This window comes from Triturus cristatus, chromosome 7, assembly GCF_964204655.1.
Source record: "Triturus cristatus chromosome 7, aTriCri1.1, whole genome shotgun sequence".
In the NCBI taxonomy this organism is placed as follows: Eukaryota; Metazoa; Chordata; class Amphibia; order Caudata; family Salamandridae; genus Triturus; species Triturus cristatus.
The window spans coordinates 271,231,542-271,258,369 of record NC_140590.1 but is presented as its reverse complement, the minus strand read 5'-3'; the positions used below and the strand labels follow the sequence as shown (position 1 = coordinate 271,258,369).

The 26,828-nt window shown below is 46.4% G+C and overlaps 1 protein-coding gene across 8 annotated transcripts in view; it reads right to left on the bottom strand.

Annotated features, from left to right (window-relative positions):
• Positions 1-26,828, bottom strand: part of LOC146809390 (carnitine O-palmitoyltransferase 1, liver isoform-like) — a 406,858-nt gene that overhangs the window by 303,027 nt on the left and 77,003 nt on the right. For 6 of the 8 annotated variants that reach the window (XM_085616202.1, XM_085616209.1, XM_085616208.1 and 3 more), the window contains 2 exons: positions 11,987-12,151; positions 10,617-10,756 (listed from right to left, as the gene is read on the bottom strand). In XM_085616202.1, the coding sequence (XP_085472328.1) occupies positions 10,617-10,756; positions 11,987-12,127 (281 nt within the window). In that variant the 5' untranslated portion in view covers positions 12,128-12,151. The remainder of the gene's footprint in view (positions 1-10,616; positions 10,757-11,986; positions 12,152-26,828) is intronic. The other 2 variants (XM_085616204.1, XM_085616206.1) reach the window with 1 other exon arrangement.

Genomic DNA, 26,828 nt, shown 5'->3' with positions numbered 1-26,828 from the left:
TTTTTGTGTGATAAAGCTATCCTGATTGAACGGAGTTGGCACCTCAATCTTATTTTTTTTTGTCTAAAAGGGTTTCTCAGTTTCCCCGGTTTCTTAACACCGTTGGTATTTGAAAGTAGTGAGAGGTGTTGCTCGCCTAGACTACTGGCCATGACACCGATGGTATGCTTTGTCCCAGAGTGGGATACAATGTGCAATTAGGACATTAGGAGAAAAGATTTGGACCTGCGAAACTAGAAGTAACAAGTGTGTGGCCAAGAGGGGCCTGTGGTTCTTGAGTTATTCCTTTTTTTCTGTGAACTATTGCTATCACCTTTGTCTTGGAGCTGATATTGGAAGACTATCAGGCTCACTTAGTTCCGCGTCCAGTTCAGAGCTTCTCCTGGTCACAGGATAGCATGCGCTATGATCGGGTGAGGAGATTTTTGACAAAGTCATCATTTTTGTCAGTTTTTGTTGAGATTGATGTAATGTATATGTTATGTTATGGTGCTTTTGTTAATTGCTGTTTTGGTACAAGAGATGATCAAACATTGACCTAAATATTGCCTTTGGTTCGTCGATGACTCAATGTTTCATATGAGGGTGCTGTTATTTCTCGCAAACTGTAATTGACGGCAGAAGTTGATATAATTCAGATACTTTTTTTTATACTGTCACACTTTTTAACCAATGTTGCAACCCTTCACATGCATTCTCATTTGTGTTGATGAAATGTTCATATTGAATTGTTTGATGCATCTGTAGATAGCGCTGAGCTCGTAGAACATACTTATAAGAGTGCAACCATGTAGATTTTTTGCCACGATTAGATCAAAACACAGATTCCCCAAAAATTAGGTAAGTTGTATTTTGTCCACTAAAAACTACCAGACTTATTATGGATTCCACATTAAAATCACATGCAAACCAGGTTCCCCACACAGGCTTAAAATACTAATAGGTTTTGACATGAATGGCACGCGCACACATTTTCCTGACCAAACGAGGGAACTTTTGACACCAACGCAATTGAACATATGAGAACACACCTGCAAACTAAATACAAAGGTCAAAAGAAAGGCAGGAGAGAGGCATTACTAGAACTATAAGCCATCTTCGAGGAGGCCCAGATCGATAATCTTACAGGAGAGCAAGCAAAGCTTCTGCAGTTCCCTACCACATGCAGGTATGGAGGTGCTCATGCCAGTTACCCCCGCATTAGGATATTCCAATTCGCCAATAGCAGCAGTCGGCGGGCCCCCCAACGAACAACGAATAGGTCCAAACACGAGCAAATAACAGTTCAGCATGCCCAGACAATTCCAGCGCAACCCAATTCTTGTGAAAAGGCTCCCAGATACAAATACAAATCGCCCCGTCTGTTATGTCTGACACATAGAACCCCAGCAGCACAGAGAACACGCACTCCCACTGGTTCAGGCTAACATACACAAGTGACAAGGAGATTTTTGGAGGTCCTAAACAGTGATATAGCAAGTGAGGGTGGGAGCCCCAGTCCCCGGGAACCAATGAGGGTGAGGCTACAGGATTTGCCTAGGTAGCTGAGGAACATAAGAGCCAATTTGACAGTGAAGACCGACCAAAGAGAACAAAGCATAGCTCAGAGCGAAGGAGGCAAACTAGGCATGATGAGGAAGAAAGGTGCAAACCAAGGGGGGGGAAGAGAGAGAGAAAGAGCTCGCACTCAGGAAGCTCAGCGAGAAAACCGAGCAGCTTGCCCCCCACGTAAGGAAAATAGGGGTAGATAAAAGGCACCGATTGGGGAAAAATCGGGGGTAGAATTAGATGGGAGGCTTTTGGCAGGGATCCGAACATCACCAATCATTCAACCTAGGAGAGGGGCTGACCAGAAAATAAGACCAAGGCAGCCTGATACTACCCCAACTAATAGACAGGACAAATAGGATGGCACCTTTACGTGTGCACAAGGGAAGCATCGACGAGAATGTATGCTGCTCCACCCGAACGCACGGGAAGGACAAACTGACCCCAAGGGAGATTATAGCAATAGAGGAAGGTGAGATCTTTGTGCGCCCATTCTGCCCTTCTAGTCTGCTGGACCGAGGAAAGAGAGCAGTGCGATAGGCCTTGGCCGAAGAAACGATCCTTCAAACCAAAGGACATGACCATAGTGAAAGATTGCATCAGACATGGGGGAGGAGATCCCAAATGGAACTTACCTTACCTGCAGGAATGCCTACAAAGAGGGGAACGCCATGTCAAGAGAGAAACCCGTAGAGCAACACAAATAAGAATGTACCAGTTACTACAGAAGGGCATGTCAGGGACCATCTACGTGCCATGAGCTCAGATGGATAAAGAGGGGTTAAGGACAAAGTTGCCGCCATTGCTGAAAAGAATGGGGAAATGGATCTCATGCTTTGAGAAAAACACTGCTGGAATAAACCTAGCGATAGACAATATTAAAAGTCTGCTAAGTAGTCTTATTGGAGAACAGACAAACGCGGTGTTTGCCAAAGCTTGCATCCCAGTAATTATGCTAACAGACACTGAGCATGATGGGGACTCATTCAATTCATACAGGTACCGGATATGGACAGCCCTGAGGGATATGTTCTCTGACAACCCATAATGGGAAGGGATAATAGCAGAGACTATGAAGCCAGGGAAAGATTATAACTGATTCTCTGGATAGAATGAAGGAAAATGAGGACATGAGACAGAACAGCTGTGTACTGATACGGGCCCACAAGTAGCGTTCTTTTACAATATACTGAAAAAAGAGATACAAAGAGGACCGGAAAGTGTGATTGGGTTAGACACCAAATCCTGGCGGGATACACAAGCCCATATGCATTACCACAAAAAGAAGCAAGAAAATGATAGAGAAAAACCAGAGCAAACCCAGTGAGACACTGCTAAATTGGTCCATCACAAACTGAAAAATACTGCCCTCGAAGGGGGCACGTTGGCCGTGAGCGTGCAAATGGCACCGGTCTTAAAGGAAGTTCCATAACAAAACCCCAGAGGGTTACAACCAAGCTGTGGTGGCAGAGGCCAGGGAGGTTGGCAGCACCCACACCTTAGGGTATGCTACTATAGCCACAGGATGGGCCACATGGCAGACAGATGCCGGTTAAAGGCAAACCATGAGCAGATATTGATGGGTCAGGGCCAGCCACCAGAAAACCCTATGACTATTCATCCACAAAGCCGAGCACAGGGGAACACGAATGCACTTAAATTCAGCCACAGGGAGTTCCGACAGCCACTGCACTCCTGCAGCGGCGATCAGGAAGTTGGACAAAACCGTGGCAGCAGCAACCACAGGCATGGAACTCAGCCCAACAGGGACCAGGCCCACAACCTCGGCAGGGAGGGATAACTGCCTGGGGAAATAATGCATTCACATAAACAGAGTCCAAATGTGCAGTAAGGAACGCCCAGAATAAATAGCACCCCTTCACCCACATCCCCAAAAACTGTACCAAACCAAAAGAAAGAACAATGAGACAACAGTGGCAATCCAAGCTTTTACTTGTGTTTAGGGATTTAGAGCTCCTGTATGTGCTCTGTCGACCAGGTATCCACACTAAAGGTCGCCATCAAAGGTACCTGCAGGAGCCAAGGCCCCACTCAGCTGTTGATACCGCCGGGGCGAGGTTAGCTGGCCACACCCCAGAGGGAGGGCAGTCTGACAAGGGAGTGGTTGTCTCCCAGATAAAGTACTTAAAACCCAGCACCCAGGTCCCCATATCCAAAAAGTCAATAAGGACAGGTTCTAATCAAGTCGAAAGGCCTCCATTCTTGGGCATTCAGCCCATGACCAAAGTTTCCACCGTGGAATGTAGCCCCAACAGCGCCTCCAAAAGCTTTTGGTCTCCACCCAATCGAGACCCCCCTTTCGGTTCTGAAACGAAGCTGTCCTCCAGTGGGGGGGAGCATGATGTTGAAGGAAAGCCCTTGGGGACTGGGGGTGTCCAGAGTTGTTAGGCGGCCCAGAATTGTGGGGACAGTCCCGGTTCAACACCATCATTCGGCAGACTGCAGCATACATTTTTTGGCCTTAGCCCCAGGCTCTTCACCTTATGTTACCAGCAAGGTTTTCTTTCTCTTTTTCCCAATTTTCAAAGTCTGACCAAAGTGCTATACTTCTCCCAAATAGCGATAGAAGCATGCCCGCGTATAAGAAGTCCTTAGCCACAACCCGGGAAGAGCAGGTACAAATGCCCTGAAAGGCAGCAGGACGTGGTCAGAGGGAGAGGGGTGTGCCTGGGCAAGGCGGAATCCCCAGTGTCCATCACAGATTCAGGCGAGAGTAGAACACCGAATCCGATCATCCCCATTTCAGGCCTAGCAACTAACCAACGCCCCAAGCGTCACATACACCATGCTGAAAAAGTAGTAGACCCAGACCTCAGACACCATTGCATAATCAGGGCTACATGGGGGCCACGGATCAAATTTGCAACCCCCGCCGGAGCACGATAAATGAGGTAGCAGATCGCGCCGAGACCTAGGGAAATACCCAAACAAGCATTTGCAATGCAACAGGTCTCGCATTTACACGGGTTTAAGCTATTGGCATTGTAAATTACAATGCCTTTTATTTATGTTTTAAAAACGGAAACAAAAATAAAAGGCATTGTCATTTGCAATGTCAATACCTCAAACTCACGTAAATGCGAGACCTATTGCATTGCAAATGCTTTTTTTAAAGGACGCAGCGCCACGCTGCAAAATTGCTCGCAGCGCTGAGACATTTCCCAGCAAACATATCCCTGGATCTTGCAACAATAGAGTTTTAATGAGTGAGAATCAAAGGACAGGACGTTCAACCATGGGCAGAACCATTGTTAGTGACTGACTACAGTATGTGTAATGGTCAGTTTGTTTTCGTGTATAATCATTCAGACTGCATTTTTTTTAGAAATTCACTTTGAGAAATAACTCCGCGAAAATAGTTTGCTTTTTTGGTCGAGGTGCATAATTTCATGTTGTTGATTTTGTTTCAAAAATTGGTATTTGTTGTTTGCCGTTTTTCCATTTTTCTGAGGCTACCCAGAGAGACTCTATAGCGTCTGTGCCTCTCAAGTCACCGATGCGTGATTACCTTTATCATTTTCTCTTTCCCTTTTTGTCAACGAGCTGTTTACGCGATAGGCATTGGCTATAGGTTTGTCGTTTTTTATAGTTTGATGCTAATTTTGTCAATGCTGTCTCTGAAAGATTTTGAACGGGTTGTCTTCTTGCCTATAATCTCGTTCCAATCCAAATTTTCAGAGACTCCATTGGACTATTCTCGTTTTCGGAGGTAGGGGCAACTCTCAGCTCGGCTGGCGCTTTAACTTAGAAGAAATATTACCGTGGGAGTCATTTGTTTCCGAGCGCCAGGCAAGGGGCTCGGTGCCGGTCCATTCCTCAAGTCTGCCTAAAGCATGACTCACAGACGCAGACGTGGTCCGAACTTTCCAAACAGCTCGCTATACTGCTCTCTTAAAGCTGCACGCCACAATAATCAAACTGCATAAACTGTCATGAGGACATGGACCAGCATAAAATAAACTCAAGCGGCATCAATTGTCCAGTTCATCCCGCCTGTTCTAGGCACGTTAATATTCCATTTAAAGTATGCAGCCTCGTTTTTCATACAGAACGTCTTGTGATAGAAGCTTTTAAAAAACAAGAAGTTCCAAGGTGAGTACACTGTAAACCAAGGCTTACTTAATATGATGCATAAATATCCTTTTTACAAAATTACAAGATTTATCTTCAGTGATATTTATCCCAAAAACTAAGAGCGGACCATCAGCTCGCAAGGAAAGAAAACAAGCCCGAAAATGGTGCGCGCGCCACAGCAAGACATCTGGTTTCAATTATCGCGCCCGTGTCTGGGCACGATAATTGAAACCACATGGCAGCCGTGCGGGTAACCGACACCAATAGGCAACGGGCGGAGCAATGCGCCTGCCTTTGGCCAATTGTGGGCTGTCTTTGTTAAAAAGACGCACACAAAGGCCAATAGCGTGGGAAAAAACAAAAAGCACACACACAAGCCTGTGCGATTCTTAGGTTAGTTATCGAGAGCCCCTACATGAAGTCTTTGCCAAAACAGCGCATGCGCTCTGTTACAGGCTCGACCTAAAAAACAACAAAAGAAGCCAAAAGTTAGCCCAAAAGAAGACTTTAGAGAAAAGGTGAAGTCGAGATATCTGGTGCCACAAGGGAGTGTCACGGAGCACACTGCATGCCAGTACACTTGGAGACACACACACAATCTTGGGGCACATTGCAACCACCACCAACACTTAACAGCGACATGCCCCCTTCTCGCAATCACGCACATGTGTAGGTTGAAAGACGCAGCCCACACCAACAGAGACTTCGTGCACAAATCGGAGAGACATGTTCTTGCAAAATTGGTGGCACCCGTAGAACCCTGACTGAAAACTGATGCGATCCATCCTTATGTACTGCGAGACCACTCCATAAACAGTATGCACTAGTCCAAGCACCCAGTTAGGTATGAAGGACAGGGTGGTGGGCTTAACGGCTCATAAAAGGGATTAATCTATCAGATTACCAATAAGCCACCTCTATTTTTAAACTACTAAAAAGATAACCCCTCCCTTCCCTTGGGAAGTGGGGGGGGGGGTTGTACTTCCCTTAGGGGTGGAGAACACACCCCTAAGGGAAGTACAGGAACCACGGAAAAATCACCAAGACCTGCAATGTTCAATAACAAGTTATGTATTCCTGCTCTTCTATGTACCCTCTGTCTATGGAGTCTTGGCCAAATGGAGTCCGTTCAGAAACTGCCACAGGGCTTGCGCAGGGATCTATCCCATATCACTTACAATTACACCAAATCATACACTAGCCTCCCACATGCACTACACAGCATCTTCTTGCACAACACGTGGTATTAGCTCATAACCGCAGAGAGCTCTCAGACATCAGCCGGGTCTAGTTACGTCTGTTCACAGATACCGCATGCAGTGGGCACAGACAGACTTTACTTACAAAAACACCTTCTTAAATTATACCTATGCAGAATTAGAACCAAAATCCAATCCAACAAAGTAGATCCCCACAGGGTAGTAGTGAATTTGGACTGATACAAAACCAACCCAATGGCTCTATACTGTTTCACCATGCCTAGCGATATCCATACTGAGCTGGATGGGACGCGCAGAAAAGCACCACAGGGTAGGATACTGTTTAGCCCCGAGACTTCCCAAAGAGATTCTTGAAGGTAGCAAAACTCCCAACTCAATGCACCAACAAGTCCGCTTCCACCTCAATTTGTGGTCGAACGGTGGCCCTTAGCATATCTGTGGCGATCTTCTTTAACAACAAGTGGACTCCTGACATGGAGTTCCTGTGTAGGGCCGCCCAGTTCGAGGATAGAAAGGGGAATGAGTAACATGGGAGAGGGTTGAATGAGAGCATGCCCACACCATGTCAGGAAAACTGGGATACCAAGGTGGGTGGATACACTTGGCTAGAAGGGAAAGGGCAACCCCTAGTTTGTCTGAAAACTTACACTGTAGTCCTTATTTTTCAGAGGTAAAGGCAAGCTTCAACTGGGCATGAATGAGAACTGCAGCACGATTATGCACATTCCGGACATGCAATGGGGCATCTCCACACTGATGGATTATTACTGGCAGTGAGGCAAATTTGCCTACACTCAGCTTGTCCGCTAATGGCGCTGAATTCTTTCCCCAGTAACCAGACACACGGACCCTGGTCATTCTCAGAGAAGAACTGTCGAATTTGTACCAAAACCTGTTAAGGAAAAAGACAACCTTGTTGCATCAGGTTTGTGAAAAAAACTGCAGATTATTTTGGCTGGGCAAGGATATTCCAGAAGAATTCAGACTGTTCACAGACAAGTATCCGCAGGAAGGGCAGGAAGGGCTATACCTATCTTCACAGTACAGACAAAAGGGAACGCCCACTAGTTTTAAATAGCCAGGTGGGTGATGCAGAAAACCGGAGAGAAATCCGCATCATGGTGATACAGCATTGATATGTGTTATACTTAATGACCGTGATGGAATGAGGGGGTGTGTCCTGCGGATAGGGACAATGGAACACTGACTCCTGCCATCTAAGCACTTCCCCATTTACAAAGAGACATGTGTGAGGAGGTAGGTGCCCCTGACCAGAAGTGGTTCTCCAATTGGTTCTCCTGGCTCCCACGGTGGATCTCCTTTCTGTGCAGATCGTTGTTGCCAGTTTTCATTGCATTTTTGTGTGGATCTGTACAATTGAGGATTTCCTGCTGTAAGAACGCAGTCCTCAAACTGGATATAATGCAAGTAACTAGGAAAGTAGTAATTGTCAAAAGCGAGTTTAAAGAACAATAGGCCCCCAATAAAGTAACTGTCACGAAGTATGGGTTAGTGTAGTTGAAAATTCAACTAGAGGGGGAAATGTTCATATTGAGAAAGTCAATGTCATTATGAAGAACAATACATTCATATATGAAACCAAAATCGCATCTTTATTACCCAATTCGCCCGTTAATTCCATATCAACCTGACTCAGAAATAAGTAGTCAGGCTGGCTCCAAGACCTAGGCCTGAGGTCACTGATTGGCAGGTTACAGGTGGGGCGGCACATAGCCGGCAGAGAAACTCAAAAACAAGAAATTCCAGATCAATTCCACAGAAAGGCGCAGCAACACCACAATGGTCCAAGGAGAATGGCCCCAATAAAGTGCACATTGCTAGAGGGGTACGTGTGCTCCCAAAACACCATTAAGTCCTATGTAACATAAGTTAGGAACATATAGACAATTAGGACACAGCACATACAGTACACGCAGTGATCACACACTCCCCATTACCCACTGGCCACATTATTTCCACACAAGGTCAAGGCAAACAAGGATTCCCCATCAAATAAGTTGATTTACGCCTCTAAAGGCAGCCTTACCATACAATAATCGCCTGAACAATTTATGGCATTCAATGAATTGTAAAACACATTTCAGATCGATTATAAGTCGACAGTCCTCAGACCCTATGCCTGTAACTGTTCTCCTGGCTGCATTGTTTAATTAAACAAACGGTTCCTGGTTTGCCAAACGCCTTTCGTCTTTTGTGTTTTTTCAAGGTATTTCATGATCAAGCAATATAATCTCTTCTTTTCCCATATCAGGATCATGAACCCTTTCACTATTCTGACCAGCACAAAAAGAGTATCTACCAATTATTTCGAGATTCACCCTTTTTTTTGTGTCTCTATTCCATATTGGAGCAAATGTTCCACCTTTCGCTCCCAAAAGATGAATTTCTTTTTATGAATGCCACCAATAGATCTCATAAAAAACATTTTCCCATCAATGTCCCTATTACGCAATTTTCCACCTTATATTTTTACTTGTCTCTCCAACCTGCAAAACTTTTTGCCATTCATCACATTTATATATTCTTGGACTGCTACGTTTTTAAATTTTTTATTCTAGCTTTCGATCAGCTCAATCCGCCAAAATCCACTTCTGTCAAAGTTTCTGCATTCACTGCATCAGAAGATCATCTCTGATTTTATACTATCTTGGTTCTCCTTTAGCTAGATGATCTTAGTAAATTTCTCAGACTGGTCATGATGGTTTTGTCTTCCTCTTTCTTATGGGTCTACATGGGGAAGAGTGTTAACTCCTTGGACACCAATCACTAAGTCTCATGGCCTATCCTGCCACTTTTATGCAGATGGTTCACAAATCTTTCCTTCTTTTTCTCTTCTTTGTACCATTTGTAATGGTTGTTCCGCTGTTAAATCCCGAATCTCTGCCCTTAGATATATGCAGTGCAATTAATCTTTCGGCTCCCTTCTTCTGCTCAGATCTTCATTTTTCTCATCTCTTTTATTGACTCCTTGTTCTTCCGTAATTTCCGCTTCTTAGTGTTTTGAAAATATGTTCATCCTCTCAGGCACCTTTGTTAGTCCTCCAAATTTTCTAGATGTACTATTTTAGGTCATGTGATCCTGCCTCTCTAGTTCATCTTGGTGGTCCCTTTCTACCATGTGTCCAGTTTCTCTAAGTCATGCCATGTAATGGTCCTTAATACAGCAATTGCTGGCATGTCTGTTCCGGTAGGCCATTATTTGACCAGTTTAGTTTCTCTTGAAAAATCACTTGCATCATTTGCGTTTCCTGTGTGCTTTACTTCAGAATAATTTCGATTTAGCTTTATTATTTTTTTGTTCTTGTTTTATCTATAGAATGGGATTTTAAAAGAAATTAAGCCATGCTCCTATATTGAAGGTTTTTATTATCTCACTCTTTGTCTTCTTATGATACATGCACTAGGGTCTCCAACTATATTAAAGTTGCAATGGCTATTAGGAAACAGTATTAGTCATTGTAACTGAACCCGAACAGTGTAATTCTCTACCACACAACCAAAGTATTGATGTATTTTTATGGAGGGAGCTGCACATTGTAATGATATTAAACCGAATAAAGTTACTTTGACTGACTGATTTAGTCAGAAATATTGGACCACTGACACTTTTGTAAACCGTTTTGACAAAAGCTCTATATTAAAAATGAAATAAAAAAACTTAAGAGTAAAAAATGGGAATTAAGAAAAGGAGGGAGTACTAAATTAGAAAATAAATAGCACAGAGCCACATACCTGACAGGCATATGTTCCTTTATCTTTCCAATCATGCCCATGGACGGATCCACACGGGCATACATTGTCGCCATGATGGTGATGACAACAAAAAGCCAACTGGAAGGACTGGCAGGATATACGCCGGTAACAAAGGTATTCTGAAAACAAGAGCACCGAATTAAACACTTCTTGTTGCCAGCCTCACACCCTAGAGCTCTCTAAAATTTAGAAGTAGTGACTATATATGATTAACATACTTGCAGGTCACCCAATCAACATCAGAGTACAATCCCCATGCATCATTGGCCATTGAGACAGATCTTCCAACATTAAGACATTTAGCAATATCAATGGAACATAATGCGTCTTCAAATGTTAAATATCCCTCAAAATATTGCAAGCTATATTGAATCAGCATAAGTATCCACGTCCTGTTTTATTTCGTATAGGGAATGAGATGAGTACAAGGCAAAAGATCACAGGCCATTCATTATTTAAACGAAGTTCTTTACCCAGTACAACACCGAAGTGCGGTATTAACACAATAACATGGCTATACAGTAAAAATGATAAAATCTGGATGAATAATTCCTGAGGTGGGTATCCCGTGGCTGCCTCCTAAGAGGCTGGAGGTCACTGCTACCCATCCCCTGGAGCATTCAATTTAGAGTACTGAGGGACAGGGAAGAGAGGAAGGTGAATACAACCCAGCTGACATGACTCCTCTTTCTCGAGTCCCAGGGAAACAGTGGACAAATGCTTCTTTCGATCTAGCCAACGCTAAGCACAATAAGTCAGGCAGGTGTGGCAGGGAACGGGGGCATGAAACTAACTTGGTCAAGTTCTATAAAATTAAGAATAATTGGATCAGTCGGCACAGTGGTAGATGACATGAAAAATACTGCTTTTAACTCCAGAATTCGGGGAATTGGGAGACTGGCAGCTTTCATGAGGACTCTGGGTCTTAGACAACACAAAAACATACTTGCCTGTTGTCCAGATGATTGTATAATAATGCCCATGTAGGTATGTGCTAATACCCCACTAGGACAGGCAGAGGGGGCGGGTGTGACACCCCTACAGTCCCTGCCAATGAGTACCTATTTTCCAGCTCTGGTCTTTTTCTCATATGCTCTGCATGTGTAAAAGTGTGTTTTCTCGTGGGCTGCGTATCAGGTTTATGTACTGCATTGTGCGTCTGTGAATAAGATGTTTCTTGTAATGGTGAAAGAACGAGAGGGAGAAGGAGAGGAGGGGGAGAGGGAGAGAGAGAGAGTTTTTATGCGGTGCAGTGAGTTTAATTTATGCGATGCAGAATGTGCATATGTGGTATGCTCCCTTCAAGTGTACAATTTGTTCCACTTTACGAAGAATCTCTCATGTCTCACCTTAAGTCGTGCAAATTTCTTCTTCCAGGAGCGCAGTCCAGAGAGGTAGATTTGTTTGAGCACCCCTTGGCTAAGCTGCAGGTCAATGCCCTCTGGGGTGACTGTGAACTGGAAAGCCACGGCCTGGTGGGCTTCTGCCATGATGAAGATGCAACGTCCTCCCTGCTGGGGTAAAGTAGGAAGAGAGTTAAGCCGAGCAGACTTCAAGATCACCAGCATGTGGTATCAGAAAGCAGGCTGTGCAACCATCCCTACACAACACCACAGCAATGCAGAGGACCATGTGGAACAGGCCCTGTTCTAGAGGGTGGGCCAGGCCCACCCAAGTAATACCCTGGCCCACCCAAAGAATACCCTGGCCCACCCAAGGGCATTCAGAACAAAAAAGCAAGCATTTTCCACCTTAATGTTTTGCAGGGGGTTGCAGCCCTGTGGACTCTCCTTTATCGTTGTTTTTAATGAATAACACACGAATGATTTAGGGTACTTTCAGGCCTAGGGAGAGGTATTAAGTCACCGGAGTTTAGTAGCTGCTATAATGCACAAATGACCAGCACTGATATCCTGAAAACTGAATTATGAATCATTCTCGGCATATTGCGTCGTATTTTCAAATCTTAATGCTTTGCCGCTTTTCGTGTTCTGAAAAAACTTTGGCAGCTTTTTACTTTGCAAAGTGGCCCTGTATGTCGACAGAAACATTTGTGACTGCACTTGACCGGGAGCATGCTGCAGTCTTACAGTTCTGCATCTCAAAGGTGAGACAAGCAGCGTCCCTCCCCTTCCCCAAAGCCGGAGGCACACCAGAGAAAGCGAAGTATGTAGCACTTTGGGTGCTGATTATTCTGTTAAAAATGTAAAAAGAAGTCAGATATCAATACTTACAATATCAGACCGATTAAATACTTTGTCGTTTCTTGGCTAGTGCCCGTTCATCTTCATGGCCCACCCAAGCTTCTTTACGGCCCTCCCAAAGAACAAACCCAAGAGCCGGGGCTGATGTGGAACGGCCTGCACGCGAGCCATGCTGGCTCAGCCCATCGCTGCTCCGCCAATCCCCGCTCCCGCAAGAGTCCTGGGTGCAGGAAGCGGGCAAACCTTAGAGTTCAAGCCTCCTTGGGTAACGCACCGTCTGAAAAGCCTCGGTAAACATTAGACGGTATCGACATGGGTTTTACTGCTCTGCTTTCGCCGCTGGCTCCTGTGGAGATATGCTATCGGCTGCTCAAGGCCAGCTCAAAACATAAGGCACTGACTGGAAAGAGACGGCCAGCAACCAACTGCCAGGGAAATACTGCCGATAAGGCAGCGATAAAGCACCATGGCGGGGCTCCAGCCCGAGCAGGGAACGGGCAGGAGGCTCGGTGCGCAGTACGCAGCTCTCCCTAGGATACCTTGGACAAAGGCAGCAACGTGTCAGAGATTAAAAGAGGGCAGTATTGTTTCATGAGAAACGTCGTTTTCAGGAAAAGTACACATTACTGGACTGTAAAAAGGCAAAACCAAATTCTAAAAAATTTGCGAATTAGGTAGATGTTTGCCTAAATAGGGGCATTCTTGCCTGCTTCCACTAGAAATCAGATTAGGGAGAAAAAAGTACCGTGTAAAGGCGATGCCGTTTATGATTTCATGCTGACACCCTCTATAAAGCAATGCTTAAAGCAGCCAAGTGATCAAGACATCAGCAAATGGCGCAGAACCTTTCACCAAGAGGGGTATATCTAGGATGCCCTATTTACGTTTATTTTATTTTATGTGATTTTCTATAGCGCGAACATTACCCGAAGGTGACAGAGCGCTTTACAAAAGAACCAGTTGCGTTACATAAGGATTTTCGATTACAGGAGTTACAAAAGAGATATAAACAGGAAAAAATTGCAAATGTATAAGTGGAGTGAAAAATTGCAAATGTACAAGTTGTAAAGTCACTCAAGGAAGAGATACAAACAGATAAACTCTGAAATAACATAGGAATGGTAGTAAGTACAAAGGTCTACTACATATACTAGTGGTTAAAGATATATAGATATATACACACATATATACACAAATTGCAAATTCACTCAAGATGTAATCCTGCTAAGATGTAATCCTAACACCTCCACTTCCAGATCCAGACCTGCCCCAGCACCACGCTACGCGGCACCCTCATCTACAGACCGCCAGGACCCCGCGCACAGCCTGCAATCACCATCGCCGAGCTCGTCGCACCCCACACCATCACCTCCACGGACTACATCCTGCTCGGGGACCTGAACTTCCACCTCGAAAACAGCCAGGACCCAGACTCCACCACACTCCTCGAGAACCTCGCCATCCTAGGACTGAAACAGCTTGTCAGTACTCCCACTCACAGAGCAGGCCACAACTCCGCAGCCAGGGAATTCCACCGATGGGTGGTCGGATGCGCCGACAAGCTGGCACCTCTTCGCCGCACTGCCAAACTACGCCCTCTGAGGGCCGCCTGGTTCACCACCGAACTCCATGAAGCCAGACGAGCCTGCAGACGCCTGGAGAAAACCTGGAGGAGCCACAAAACCAAGGAAGCACGTAACAGCCATAAGAGCGCCTTGAAAGACTATCACCAACATATAAGGGACACTAAAAGGACCTTCATCAGAGACAAAGTCATGACCAACTCATCAAACGTCAAGGAACTGTTCAACGTCATTCAGCAGTTCGCTAAACCCACCTACGAAACCACTGACATCACACCCTCCCAGGAACTATGCAACAAACTCAGCTCCTACTTCCACCTGAAGATCAAGGCCCTTTACGACAACTTCAGTGAGCCAGCAGAAATCACCACAACATCACCCACCACCGCCGAGAAACCGATCCTCTCCTCCTGGGCACCCGCGTCCACCAAACTCATCTCCTCTACCATGAAGAAGACGCACTCAGGAGCCCCAACGGATCCCTGCCCCCCTCATATCTTCCACAGGGCCGCCATAGTCATCGCGCCCGAACTAGGACGAACAATCAACTCCTCCCTCTTATCCGGCATCTGCCCAGACAACTGGAAGCGTGCAGAGGTTAAACCCCTCCTCAAGAAACCAACGGCTGACCCAACTGAACTGAAGAACTACCAACCCATCTCTCTCCTCCCCATCGCAGCCAAAGTAACTGAAAGACTCGTGAACGCCCAGCTGACCGCCTTCCTCGAAGAAAACTCCATCCAAGACGCATCCCAGTCTGGCTTCCGCCGCAACCACAGCACCGAGACCGCCCTCCTCGCCGCCATCGACGACATCCGCATGCTGCTTGACCAGGGGCACACTGCAGCCCTCATCCTCCTAGACCTCTTCGCGGCCTTTGACACAGTCTCACATCGCACACTAGCCGCCAGACTCCACAACGCAGGAATACAGGGGTCCGCCCTCGACTGGATCCAATCCTTCCTCTCCGGCAGAACCCAGAGGATCAGACTCCCCCCAACCCCCCCCCCCCATTCTTGTCCAACCCCACTGACATAATCTGCGGAGTACCTCAGGGATCCTCACTAAGTCCGACGCTCTTAAACATCTACATGGCCACCATCGTCAGACAACACGGGCTCAGCATCGTATCCTATGCAGACGACACACAAGCTCATCCTCTCCCTCACCAAAAACCCAGAAATCACCAGGCTCAGCTTCCAGGAAGGAATGAGAAACGTAGCTGCTTGGATGAAGGACAGCTGCCTAAAACTCAACTCCGAGAAGACCGCGGTCCTCATCCTCGGACCGTGCACCTCCGGCAGGGACAGCACCTGGTGGCCCTCCGCCCTCAGGAGCCCACCCATCTCTACAGACCACGCTCGGAACCTTGGCATAATCCTTGACTCCTCCCTCTCCATGATCCGCCAGATCAACGCGGTCGCGTCCAGCAGTTTCAACTGCCTCCGCAAGACCTTCAAATGGATCCCACCCGACTGCAGAAAGACCGTCACCCACGCTCTCATAACCAGAAGACTGGACTACGGCAACGCCCTCTACGCCGGAATCAACAAAACCCTTCTACACAAACTCCAAACCATCCAGAATGCCGCTGCCAGGCTCATCCTAGGGACTCCGCCAAGAACATATGACCCAACACCTCCAAAGCTTCCACTGGCTCCCCGTCGAGAAGAGAATCACTTTCTAACTCCTCACCCACGCCTACAAATCCCTCAACAACATCGGACCCAAATACCTCATCTACCAATTTTTTTTCCACGCACCCAAGAGGAACCTCCGCTCCACTGACCTCGCCCTGGCAGAGGTCCCCTAAATCCGCAGAAAGAGCCGGCGGGAGAGCGTTCTCCTATATAGCAGCCAAATCCTGGAATGAGCTCCCGTCAACATCAGACGCTCCCCAACCCTCCACACGTTCAGGAAGGATCTCAAGACATGGCTCTTCGACAGACCCGGAGCTGCCCCCTCCCAGCGCCTTGAGACCCTCGCGGGTGAGTAGCGCACTCTACAAACCACTGATTGATTGATTGATTGATTGATTAGGCTTGGACAATTCTATATTACATATTTACAGAGCAGCAAATTCTTGCCATCGTTCAGCCAGGTGTTCAGGTGGTGTTGCACTCGAGGGTGGTGGTCTTGGGTCTGGAGGGATTCCTGAGTTGGAGATGTCCATAGGGGTAGAAGGCCGGATGGTGGTGGGGGAAGCAGCAACACAGAAGGCAGCACAGTGTTCTACAAGAGGGTCTGGGAAAAGTGTTATCCAGCGCTATATGCTGTGCCACTGTGTATGTAGTTCACCAGTCCTGGAGAAGGAGAGGGCTTGAGGGGGAGGAGAAGTAATGTCTCTCGGGATTACCTTGAAAAATCTAGCAAAACACAACATTCACACAGGTGTGACAAATGGCACTTTCAGAAGGACAAAATAGCTTGGGTTAACCCCTGTTCCGGTGAGTGAAGAGCTCCTCTTCGTATCTGCATTTATCAGTGGTCGAAGTGGGGGGAAAAAAGTAGGGGAACTGGCAAGTCCTTAGGAAAGGTCAAGACAACATCTTGGGCACCGACTGGTATTTCAGTCTTGTGCAAATCTCGAGTTTCCCCTTTCAGGAGCGGCTTGCTCATCCAGCCCAGTTTTTTTTTTTTTTTGCTTTCCGATACTATAGTCCCGTGGTTACAATGAGAAACAAACAAATGCCAGAATGCAGACACGTGCAGCACTAGTTAGACTAATCAAATCTGGCATGGTAACCATTGTTCTCTCTGAACAGAGTAGAAGTTTAACGCCTAATATATGTAACATAACTTAAGTCAATAAAGGACACTGAATTTTAGCTAAAAGGGACTTCGTGTGGTTATTTAGCTTTAAAGCATGGGCATTCACAAATATTTTTCCAGGGGTCAAAAAGTTTACTCCAGCAGGTCTGAGGGCCGCATTGATGCCAGTAGGGTGAGGGTCAGGGATGGTTTACGGTGGGCGTAGGGGATGCGAAGCATGTACATGACGCGGATAGGGAACAAGGGTGTTATTTTGAGGATCAAATCATACGCCTCAGTCCCCTTACTTGCCATTATGTGATAGAGCTGGATGAGCCACAGAAGGCTAGAGTCCAGCACGAGCAAGATGCCTGGATTTGCTCATGGCTCCCCTTGATCCTCAAGCCCAAAACAAACTGAGCCTTCATGTTGTTCGTTCGCCACCCACACTTTAACCTCAAGACTTAAAGACAAAGAATTTACTTTTGCTCTAAACCTTGAAAGGAAAAGAGAAACCCAACTAGTGGCCGAATTGTACCTTGTGAAACCAGAGACTGCGATCAATCCCGGTAATCCCATTTGACCAACTGTGTGAGGCTAGGCAAATATTTTATTTCCCTTTGCTTCCTTTTTCTTGTTTATCACATAAGAGCACCTTGGAATATTCGAGTTCAGGATGTGTGCTGTACAAAAACGTCTCGTGTTTGATTTAATAAACTATAATGCTGTTCCAAGTAGAACAACCTAGGCCACCCAGAGGGTGCACACGACAAATGACTTGCCTCTTGGTTCACTGATGGCATTGTTGGGGGGGCAGAAAGAGGTATGAATGTCTCTAGGTTCATGTCTGAAAACTATCACTTCTAATAAAGGCCTCTCAATGCAGTGATAGAAGCGTTTAACCTTAATATATCAGATTAGAAGTGTTAATGAAATACACTTTTTCAACAGACTATAATTTTTACATATTTTTTGCACAATATCTTTAAAAACGAATGTGTTCCAAAATACAAGACGTGCAGGACAACTTCTCTCCTTATTTTCCTTTACTTCAGTTAGCGCGTAAATAAATGTATGTTTTCAGAATGTTCGCATTTAGTTAAGTAAACAGCAGCCCAGTGCTGCTGTTCACCAGCTGGCTGCATGTAAAAGGTCAGGGGGAACGCAAGAAGCGCACGGGCCGCATTTTGAGAATCCCTTCTTTAGAGGAACTCTTGAAACGCTTCTATGTTCTAAATAAGTTGTACACTTTGGAATCTCAGGGTCAGTGAACTGTTTCTCTAACTGCATTCTTGCCAGGTCAAGCACGTCCTAGCACATAGTGCGGCACCACCCATGCTTCCATACCCAGGGGATAAAGCTATCTAGGTCTCTATTACAGAGGTACACCTTAAGCAGCCTTGGGAAGCTAGTCACAGGGCTGGCTCGCAATGCAGGACCATGTTACGAACGTTTAAGTAGGGGGAACCCCAGGGTGCAATGGAAAAAAAAACTTGATTTAAACCAAGGCCCATAGCAGGGCCCACCGATTTCAAGAGCCCTCGCTTTCCTGAGATGTTCTCCAGGTGGCCTTAGCACTCTAGAGGCATATATGAGTGATTCATCAGAGCTTTCAAACTACTAAACCACACTAGAAAACAAAAAGACGACGAACGGGTACTATGGGACTAAAGAGTCCACAGAAAAGGGTTGGTGGTCAGCATTTGGGGGAAACAAGGAAGGATAATGAAGTGATCAGAGAAGTAGGTTTCTAACATCAGCAAAAAGGAGACCGTCATGGAAGCAATGGAGTAAACGCATAAGAACAACAGACTGATGAAGAGGGAAAGTCTTGTAGGTTAATATTATACAAACAAACCCAATGGCCTTATCGTGAGACTGATTGGCAAGGGGAAAAACTGCACAAATAAGGAATGTGTTCACTATATGCCCAAACAAATGCAAGAATGAAAGGGGTCAGACAAACAGAAGAGGGGGTGGGGTGGAGAATGCAATATTTTTTAGTCTGGATTATCTGGTCGAGCCATCATTAAATAAAAAGTTGACAAGATTGTACAAAATGATTGCCCGTCAGTACAAGACAGGTAAAACATATTGGCCAGATGAGATTTAGAAGGTTTTAACCAAATACTTGCAGATACCTACATTTACTTAGTGACAGTAGGACACAAATTGAGTAAACTATATATGCATATATTTATTCAAAGTTAGAAAAACTTCCGAAGCCATAAAGTTTGTTTCCCCCGCAAAGTCCTCATCTGCTCAACTTATCAAAACGACTTTATACTAATCATACCATCGTTTTCCATCTAGATGACAATTTTAATTGTGTACATGACACCGCCTACTCTTCTACAAATACTCAGTTTCATTGATTGTCTAATGAGCACGTGCTAGTTACTCACAATACTAGTGAGAACACATTTTGTTTCGTTACACAATTCGTATCATTCATGTGCAAGGGTAGAAAACTATAAAGAACTGTTGCTCCAAGCAAGCAATACATTCTGAAGAGGAGTCTGCAACTTAGGGCTGGTCCTGGACCTACAGATGGTATGTGCCAGTAGACAATAAACTCAAACATTTCACAGCTCAGTATGAGATCCTGAGCCCCATCCCTAGAAAGGAATGCGTCAGTAAACATACCTTTACTTCACTTGCATACTCCTGGGTGCGGCGAGGCGAACCTTTACCTAGATCGAGGACCGGAGCTCAGTCAACACCAGGAGAGGCAGGGCACGGACAGCACCGCTGCCTCACTACTTGGAAAAGGGAGCCCAGGCAATGCAAGCGTATTTATGTAGCTCTCATTATCCCCCTAATGAAGCACTTTTCGGCAAGTGGAGCGCTACTCCAGAAACCGAAGTGGTGGATTACTACAGGGAAATATAAATTGTTATTGGGAGTGGTAAATATGAAAGTTTGTTAGTTGGATGACTAGGATAAAGGATGCATAGAGGAGGGAAGAGTTTAGAAAGGGTTATTTGGGAGCCGTGTTAGGAGAAGGTGTTTGGGATGAGTCAGAGTGCAGGTAGGGGATATTTTGGAAGAGAAATAGGATGAGTCAGAGGGGTGGTTTGGGAAGGAGTTTTTTTTCTCTCTGCAATGGGACGAAAATATATAAATATGTAGATACATAACCACGCATAAGAGGTATACATACATAAAGATTTAACATAATATGCAAATGAAACAGTCAGTCTGATCATTCGATGCCCAAGGACACCACTTTTCACCATCTATCCATCAGCTGTTTCATATTAGTATACCTTCTGCATTTCTCTCCTGGCAGCAGACAGTGCTGCATCATGGTGCCCCGTCCTTCTGAAAGGTTTGCTCTAGCACATCTCTTTTCAACTTGATGCTGGATTGCACATCGGCACTAGCATTCTGTAGGCAAGTTGAAATGCTGCTTTTATTTTTTTGAGGTAGGGCACTTATTTAATGCACCTGTCAACTTGCTTCGACCTCTTTTGCTATCACATTCATCACCCAGCTACTTACACATCACTCTAGATAGCATGAAATATTCACATCTATATCCAGGCTAGGGTCAGACTTGATCATTTATCCTTGACAGACAATTGTTATAGGACTAGTGTCAAATGAATGCCCTTTTCGGCTGTACCTCCCAATATATTAACTTGTATTTTTAGGTCTCGCCTGAGCCAGCGCATGCTCTGTTCTGCGAGACATTTAGTAAGTGGGTTTTCAAAGTGCTACCCACAGGCTTCTGCTGGCCTAAAGCTAGCGTTCACGTGAACGTGCACAGCTGCCAGCTTTCAGGGCCCGAGGCTTCATCTGGAGCGTGATTACTTTCACTTTTGGCGCTGCTGCGCGCGCACCACTCGCATGTTTGCCGGCGCGCACGCACCCCTGCTTTCACTTTTGCCATCTTTTTATTTTACCGCGCACCCCTGCTTTCACTTTTGGCGTCTTTCCTAATTTCTGACTCTTCAAATGCAAGGCACCATGAAGAGATCTTGTTTCAAATTATTGTGAAACAAAAATATGTTGCATGTAAAACCTGTCCATGGCATCGCCAGCTGTGATACACGTGTGCACTCCAGTGAACAATTTTTACTCCGCATTTTGAAAGAAAAAAAAAAATTACACAAAAACTCCCCTTAAAATGCCATATCTTGCCTCCAACGAAGAATGGAAAGTTTTGTTGAAGCCCCTGCCTTTTGCATCATCAGCCTTGGCAGCGCGCCTTCCGCACCCACAGCCTGCTTCCTGCACGGCATCCATCAACAGCAGGTACGGTTAAAGGAGCCAGGCACCCCCCCCCCCCCCCCTAATCAGGCCTTGTCCCAATCACAGGAACAATACCCGTTTTGTTTCCACGGAATCTCCAAAGCATCATGCTATAGCTGGTGTGTCCTCTCAGGGAAGTGGCTTGCGCTCTTTGCGTGTATGTAAAACGTACATAACACGTGTGCTCGCGGGGGCTGAATTTTAGGAGATAAAAGGACTGTTGGTGAAAAGATGTTAGGGCACAACGGATAAACACTGTTTCACCTTACATAATCACTTGGCGTTTTAGGGTGCACAAACACTAGGCTCATACAGATATGAAACCAGCACCTTTGGTTGAACTCTGAGACGTTTTAAGGCATAGGCAAAGTGGGCTCTGGCCCAGGGCCCCAACCTTTAGATAGAGTCATCTTTGTTCTGCAGACAGTCTTGACCCGATGGCCTTAACTAATTCTTAAACATTTTTTTTTTAAATACCGCTTTCCTTTCATGTATTTTTAATGTGCGGTGTGTCAGACTACTGCAGACATTTTGCAGAGAAATGAGTTTATGTTTCATACACCGTCCATAAAAAAAGTTTTTTAGATCAGATCAGGACCTCACAAATGACAAGCATTGGCATAGCTAATAGGTCTCGCCTTTGAGGCCTTATAAGTGTTTAGTTATCCAGCACAATATCCTTGGTACAACAACATCAACTGTTGCATAGCTAAATGCTTGTTTCATTACAGCACTTGTGTGACATAGGGGAAGATAAGGGAGATACCATAAGGACTAGTTCACAGTCTAACATACTTAGAAGTGACATTATAGGAGGTGGGATGAAAGACCGATGATACCAAATCATTTCAACGGAAACTGGTAACTTGGCTGGGTTTATAAAAAAAAAAAAAAGCATGATTAAAGAATCACAGAAGTTTCAAATTGGGTTCAACTCAGTCAAATGGAAAGTTGTGCTTTATGCACACAACAATCGATGCAACACCACATGAAGGGAGAAGGTTTTTGAGATAATAGAATGTAAAAAGTCTTCAGGTTATGTTAAGAACATACTAAACAGCAGCTATATTGAGAAGTATGTTTAGAGGCCATCAGCAAAGCATAAGTTTAAGAGGCTTCAGCTATTTACCCATCAGAAGCATAGCCACAGAAAGCGGTCAAAGGACGCTTCTTAAAGGCAACTATTTAAAAAAGAAAAAATCATGTGCATACACATGATACAACAAACCAGACTTTTTGATAGAAAACAAAAATTATGCATCCAAAAGCTATAAAAACTGTAGAAAGAAAAACAGACCAGCATAACATCTGAAATCCGTCTAAATTCAAGAGCAAACTAGCATTTTCAATGCAATAGGTCTCACATTTGGGAGCGTTTCGCTATTTGCTTTGTAAATGACAATGTCTTTTATTTATGTGTTTTTAAAAGCAACACATATATAAAAGGCATTGTTATTTTTAATGCAAATAGCTCAAACTCTGGCAAATGTGTGACCACTTTAATGGCGGTCACATCCCCTTTCTTTAGAAGCTGCTCCCGTATTCAGGTTACAGGGAGCAGCGTCTAAAGAAAAGGGAACGGCCAACATTAAAGTGAAAGCGCACATGGGGCACTTTCACCCCAAGTTAATTAAAACAAAATAATTTAGAAAGGTTCTGAGGCGCAGCCGCTAAAGTGAAAGTGGCCAGCACTGTTAATTAAATAAGCGTGGCTACTAATGTGAAAGAGGCCAGCGCTGTAAAATAAATTAAATAAGCGTAGCCGCTATAGTTAAAGCGGACGCGCTGTAATTTGAATAAATACATCAATAAAAGCGTGCTGCGATGTCATGGGTAGAATAGGGGAACTTCATTATACTTCATTATAAAGCAGAAAGTGTAACAACAAGTAAAAAGTCCAATCGTTATAGGAGGTTACAAATTCAGTCAGGCGGTACCAAGGAGGGACTATTAAGCCTATATACAAATGAAAAGCAATGATTTCGCAAGGACAGTAACAGGAGCCATTTGAAAAGATGGGCGTGAAATGGGCGGAACGTCTATGCCTAACCATAATACAGCATGCCTCGCAGAGCAGCGCATGTGCTGCCCAGGCTCGACCTAAAAAACAAACATGATAAAACATTGCTAAACACTGCAGCTAAGTTACAGAGCCATCGTATTGGTTGGCACACTAAAGTGAATCGCGGATGACAACTAGAACACAGGATGTGGTCACCAGGTGTAGGGTTAGTGACTTTAAATTATTAGATTACATTGTGATCTAAGGTTAAGCGATTGGTTCAAGATGCTGTAAACTTGCATAGTAGAGAAAAGGGGGTGACATTTTCAGGGGTGTGAAATTCCTATAGCCCGACGCCCAGGATATATTTTTGGGGGTCAGGGACACCAAGTTTTTAGGTTTATTTTGTCCCTGGGACAAGTCGTCCTAACCCTCTCCAACACAAATCCTTTGGTTGCCAATCTACAGTACCACATTATGAAGTGGGGTAGGGAATTGACTGTAGCTGAGGTTATCTTTGTGTCCATATGTTAATGCTGTTCGAACTTGTATTTATGGTTTATTATTGCAAAGCCTTTATTATTAGGGTGAGTCCAAATGTTGTAAGCTGGGACTGCACTATTAACAAAACATAACATGTGTATTTGTAAAGCGCACGTTCATCCAGAGGCATCCTGGCGCTGAATAACAAATGTTTATTGCTACTCAACTCGTTAGTACTCATTTTATCGACCTCGGATGGATGAAAGGCTGAGTGGACCCACCGAGATTTGAACCTGTGACCATGAGGTCGAACATAGGCCCCTGGAACCACTACTGACCGCGGTTCCGGTAAAAATGTGTACACACATTTGCAAAGTTTATCAATGTGAGGTTAGCAATAATGCTCCCAGAATTATCTCGGATTAAATGAAAATATTTGCAGAGGCTTGAAAGCAAGATTGATGATTTTCTGCTTTCGAAATAAAATTTTCATAAAAAAAAAATGCAACTAGGAAAATAAATGTTTTGCTAAACAACTGTAAAATATTAGGTACCATTTCTTAGAAGCATCATTCGGCCACCGTGTCAGGCGGAGTGGGGACATCGGCGCTCCGGCCCCCCCCCCCCCCCCATGCCACACTTCTTATCTGGGGACGCCTCCCCGAGTCCACCGGCCTGAGGTCGCATCGGCCCGGACTGATCTCATCACTACTTAGCTGCTTCCCTCCATCTCCCACTGCTGCACCGGAGCGCCGCGGGGGCGAAGGCCTCCTTCTTGCCGCTGGGCCCGCTGGCCCCTGGGTCACCTGGTCTCCCGTGGTCGCCTTGGGCATCCTGTAGCGATCCGTGGACGCCGCCCGAGGGGGTCTGCCACGTGACTGCTGCTGCTCACGTCAAGGGGATCTGGTGTGTGGGGGGGGGCACGGCATCCTTCTTCATTTCGGCCTCACTCTGCCCCCCCCACCCGCTCTAGACAGTCCGTGTGGGACGCGGACTCCATCGCGGACGTCGGCTCCTCCCGGGGCCCCCATTGCTCCAGCTGTTCTCTCGGAAGTGAGGCCATCCACATCGGATCTTGAGGCCGGGCTGGAGGACTGTCGCGGTGGTGGGTACTTGGCCTGGCCTGACCACCCTTCGTCCGATGGCTCCACCTGACCCTGTGGGAGGCGCCGAGGCATAATCAACTCTTGCCCCCTCTGGGGACCTGAGAGGGTGGACCTGGGCGCCTGGGCCCGAGCATTGACGGCCTAGGTGTCTGGGGGCCCCCATCCCCCACCCGTCCCTCTGCAGATACCTCACTTGCCCCGGCCGTACAGGGCCGAAGTGTACTTCTGGCGGCGATGGGCAGAAACCGCCCCGTACAGAATCCGGACCCCCCCCCCAATCCAAACCATCACAGGCCTCAGTAGAAAACAAGATCGGCGAGGTGAGGGTGGATGTAGCTCTCATCCGCCAGGATCTGCGCAGTGCCACGGTGCGCATCACAGAGGTGGACTCCCGTATCTGCACGGCGGAGGACGACATCAGCCAACTTAAGACCCAGGTGGCCCGTCTCCAGACCCAGACCTCGGAGCTCCACCGCAGGGCTGAGGATGCCGAAAACAGGTCAAGGAGAAACAACCTACGTCTCCTAGGATTTCCAGAGGGAGTGGAACAAGGTCACGCCGACTCCTGGATGCCTAGGGACGCCTTGTCACCCTGGTTTGCTGTTGAACGGGCTCACCGCTCCTTGGAGCCTAAACCTCCGTCTGGGGCCCCTGCCCGACCCATAATCCTGAGGGTTCTTAACTTTCGGGACAGAGATGCCATCCTTGGGGCGGCCAGGGCTCAGGGGCCATTACATTATCAGAACAGCAGGGTTATGGTCTTCCCAGACTACACAAGGAGGTGCAGGCCCAACGCCGGACCTACGACGAGGTCAAACAGAAGCTTCGCACCATGGGTCTCCGTTATGGTCTCCTCTTCCCGGCCCGGCTCAAGGTCATCTTCCAAAACAAGACTTTTTTCTTCGATATCCCTCAGGCGGCGTGGATCTGGCTCACGGAGGAAAGGCCCCTCTTGTCCCAGCCGGCTCCCTCCCTTGTCCAGCGGGCTCCCCAACAGCCGCATCGGACCCACCCTAAACCCCAGAGGAGTCGGACGAGGTCCCGCAAGAAAAACGACCGCCGTGGGGAGGCATCCCGATCTCCGGGCACAGCGTCCTCCATCCCGAGCCTCGGTCTGGAGATCCACCACTCCCAGCTCGACCACCTCATTGATTGACTTGAGTGATCTCCCAGGCCCATCGGACAACTTACGTCACGCGATTTCAGACTCTGATCTGTCTAGGAGCCCGGCGATCCGAGGATCCGGAGAAACAGACTACTTCGGAAAGGGCTGCCCTTCACCCTGACACAGGCCGAAACAGACGCACAAGGCCGCTACGTGGCCCTGACGGTAACGATCGAGGGACACCCCTTAATCTCCTGTGCACATACATTCCCCCCGCCATAATGGCCCCGGCCCTCCGCCGCCTCACCCTTGTGCTCTCCTCCTTCCCACAAGGTCTGAAGGTGGTAGGGGGTGACTTCAACGCCATCCTACAACCCTCACGCGACACGACAGGTACCCAATCGGCTGCCCGCCTTGCCTCTGCAAAACGCCTATCTGACTGGTCCTTGGCTCTGGGTCTCTGTGATGCCTGGAGGGTGTGGAATCCCCTTTAAGGTCCAGTACACCCACACTTCGGTGGCTCACCGCACCCACTCTCGTATCGACCTGTTCCTATTATCTGCCGTGGACTGTCAATTGATGTCAGGGTCCACAGTCTTACCCAGGGGTATCGCAGACCACTCCCCTGTCTCCCTTCGTCTCAGACACCCCCGTAGCGGCGCCCGTACAGTAGGGCGAATGAACGCCTGGTTCCTACAGG